The sequence below is a fragment of the Carlito syrichta genome, unplaced genomic scaffold (genome assembly GCF_000164805.1).
Source record: "Carlito syrichta isolate Samal-C Ts95f unplaced genomic scaffold, Tarsius_syrichta-2.0.1 Scaffold228590, whole genome shotgun sequence".
Classification (NCBI taxonomy): Eukaryota; Metazoa; Chordata; class Mammalia; order Primates; family Tarsiidae; genus Carlito; species Carlito syrichta.
The window spans coordinates 1-3534 of record NW_007172686.1 but is presented as its reverse complement, the minus strand read 5'-3'; the positions used below and the strand labels follow the sequence as shown (position 1 = coordinate 3534).

Here is a 3534-nt window from a genome sequence, read left to right as displayed (position 1 = left end):
CGATGGTGAATCTCATGTAGAAAATGCCTCTTTGTGTTTTACAAGAAGAAAAGCAGAACATGTTTTGTATCCACTTTTAAGAGTGAATAAAAGAAAAGGACAGTGCTCCATTAGCAAGATATAGAATAGAAGAGTATGCCCTTCTGAGCTCTTAATGTCTGCGGCTTGTCGAGGGAGAGGAAAGTGGGAACTGGTCCCAGTCCCCGGCACTTTCTTGTCCCTCAGAGTCCACCGGGGACCAGGGGAAGGCTCAGGAGCAGGAAGAAGAACCGAGCTCTGAAAGGTAAGGTTCGGCCATTCTGCCCGGGGACCCGAGAGTTAAAGCAGCCTGGCCAACCGGCGTCTCAGGGGGGAGTCTCCAGTCTCTGAGGAAGTCAGTCGCAGAAGCCTGACGGGGAGGGTCCTGGGAAAGAAGCCAGAACCTGGGATCCCTCTCAGATTTTATGCTGGAATGAAGCCATGCCTCGTCGGGGATGGATGTCGCCGTGGTGCCAGGGGACAGAAGACCAGGGACGGCCTGGACCTGGAGGGGGTCCTCCGGGTTCCTGCGGGCAACTCCGCTAGGCTGCTTACCTTCGAGACGACCCCTGCCCTTTCTCCCCTTCCCGCCCGCCCAGCCGTTGGGAGGACCGTGGAGGGATGGGGGTGGACTCACTCTAAATGGCAAAGCACTGTCCACTCTGCACCTTGCTCTTGCTGCCAGACCCACGTGGCCTTGGACGTGGATGCTTGAGCTGCAGAGTCCAGCTCCCCAGGTCTCCCCTCATGGAACGTCCCCTCAGCCTCCGTGAACTCTCCACCCCCTTCCTCCCCGCCATAACCCTGTCATCGCCTGATTTCTAGCCCGTGGAGACCGCCTGGGGGAACTGGAGGGAGTCGAGGACCTGGTCTCCCTTCGGCAGAGGTGAGGCGTTGTCCCCTGCTCCCCTGTGCCCTTCCCACCAGAGGCTAGGAGGTGACAGCAGGGCCGCAGGGAAGTCTAGAGCTGGCCTGGGAGGGGGAGACGGTGCAGACAGGTGTGTGCGTCCATTCCCAAGGTGAGGGGCAGCCGGAGAACTAGAAAGGAAGAGTGTCAGGCAGGGGAGGGGCCCGCCCGTGCCTGTCCCTGCCCTCGGGCCCCCCTGCTCCTAGCTGCAGTTTGTGCCTCGTGTCTCCTGCAGCCACCTGGGGATGCCCCCTGACAAGGACAGCTTTCATCGACTCTCACACAGATACCCGCTAGGTGAGGTGTGCGAAAAAGCAGCCGCTGAAGCCCCCCGGCCACGCGGGGAGCACGTGGAAGACGCTGCTCTCATTCTGTCCGCCTCGGCCTCCCCGGCTGCTCGGACTGAGTGTCCTCTGCCTCTGGCCTCCAGCCCTCTGCCAGCCCCGATCACCCCAGTCTCTGGTGGTTCACACTCATCCCCGACGGCCGCCCCACCCCCAGAGCCTTTGCCTCCCCTAGAATGCTCCTCACCCAGGCCACGTGTGCTTTCCCTTCCCCCACCACTGCCCCCCAACTCCACCCTCTGTCTGCACCCTCTAGAAAGCTTCACAGCTCCATACCTGCTGGACCCCATCATGACTCTCTCTCACTTTGACACATACAAGTGTGTGTCGGCTTCACCCATTCTGGCCATCTCAGACCTCGGTCGTTCAAGCAGTCCCCTCTCTGCCCCCTCCTGGTGGCAGGTGGCTGCCAGAACCCGGTGCCTCTCCATCTTGTCAGTTTGTAAGTCCCGGCAAGAACATCTCTCCCGCCACCCACCCGAGGCCTCGTTCAGGAGAGACCCCATAAACAGGCAGATGGAGGCTGGCAGCCTCTTTTTGCTCAGCTCTGACGACCAGAAGCTCGTTAAGATACAAGTCTCACAGACAGTGAAGATCAAGATTTGGCAGGAAAAGGAAAAAGATGGCTCCTCTCCAGAGCAAATGAGCCCGGAGCACCACCTGAGTGCTCTGTGGCATGTGCTAAAGTTGCTGGGCGCTGAGGAGGACACCACAAGCCCCCAACCCTTCTGGCTCTTGGAAAACAAATCAGAACAGCTGCCTGGACCTCCGAAATTCCCAGATCCCAACATCTTTGGGGACCATTTTCAGAAGAAATATGGCCAGCTTTTCTGGGGTCTTCCCGCCCTGCACGGCGAATCCCTGGTGGCTACTGCCTGGGTCTCAGAGAGCTCTTCCACATTACAGCCTCCTTTCTTCTTATTCCATGGAATCTCACATTTCTGCCTAGTTCAAGTGCAGGCTATGATATCCCCACTGCTTTCCCAGGCCCAGCCACTGTCCCATCCGGAGCCCCAATCCAAGGCCTTGATTCCATTTAGGCCCCAATTTCAGTCCTTGCCCGCGGCTCAGGCCCAAACCCAGGTGCATCTCCAATCCTCTTTCTCAATCCTACCACCTCCCTCTCCACCCTGGTTTAAGGACTACGATGTATCTCATCGTGTGTCTCAGAATAAGCCACAAGCTCTGGTCCCAACGGAAACCCGACGCCCAGAGTGGCCCTTATGGAGGAAGCAGATAAAAAGTGGGGGAGCTTGGCCCTCTGGGGCCCAGAGATCTCAGGACCTGTTCGGCGTCACACCTGACCTTTCCCAGGAGAGCTTGACCTCCATTCTTCCCGAGGACTTTCCAATCATCTCTGAGCTCCGGAAGCAACTGGAGCAGCACGTCCAAAAGTGGCTCATTCAACACCGCTGCGACCTGGGAAGGATCCAAGGATCTCTGGAAAAGATGCAGCTCCAGGACACATTCGCAGAGCCATGTCAGGCAAAGGTCAAAGACAGACCCTTGCGGTCTTCTCTGTCTCGGGGTGAAAGCAGCAAGGATGTACAGACGGTGAACTTCCAGCTAGAGAAGGACCCAGGCACAAAACTGGGGCACATCCTGGGGAAAGCCCTGAAGGATCTGTCCAGGGGCGTGGAAAGCTCCCCAGTGAAGGTTCTGGGACCGGACTCGGAAGAGTCCGAAAGGGACTTGGTGAGGCCCTCAAGGAGTGACTCCGGAGAGGATTTACTGAGAAACAAAGAGAAGGCGCGTCTACAAAGCCTCCTGAAAGTCCATTTGGGCTCGAAGGTGGGCCAGATCAACCAGGGTTTGATCCCTGTGAGAGTGTGTCGATCCTGGCTTGCTGCCAACCAGGCTTTTTCCAAGTCTGACACTCACGTGGGGACTGGAAGCCTAGGACTCTCAAAAAGTGGGGAACCCTGTGTGAACACCTCCAGGGAGCTTCCCTTCCTCAATCAGTGCACTCAGCAGAGGCTGGAAGCGCATGTGGTAAGGTTCAGGGTGAGACACAGGTGGGACTTGCCCCTCAAGGTTCTCACGCCTGTAAATCTCCTTCAGCTGGAAAAGGCTTCATGCCCATCCCTTCCGCGGTCAGCCTGCCGCGCCTCGGCCGGTTGTGAGTCTGGGGCCGGCTCCAAAGGGGAGGGTGCAAGGGTCCCGAGAGAAGCACCCGAAGTCAGTCTGAGAAAGCAGGGGATGGCAGAAGAGTCCCTCGTCACAGTGGCGAGTCTTCTTGCCTCCTCAGCTGCCAGCCAGGAAGTC

At 58.0% G+C, this 3534-nt stretch overlaps 1 protein-coding gene across 1 annotated transcript; it reads left to right on the top strand.

Annotated features, from left to right (window-relative positions):
• Positions 1-225: 225 nt before the first annotated feature.
• Positions 226-3447, top strand: LOC110595035 (spermatogenesis-associated protein 31A3-like; the record flags this gene model as incomplete). Its single annotated transcript, XM_021709436.1, has 4 exons — positions 226-283; positions 844-904; positions 1161-1222; positions 1526-3447. Coding segments are annotated over 4 exons (2103 nt in total), but the record flags the coding sequence as incomplete, so codon positions are not given.
• Positions 3448-3534: the final 87 nt, after the last annotated feature.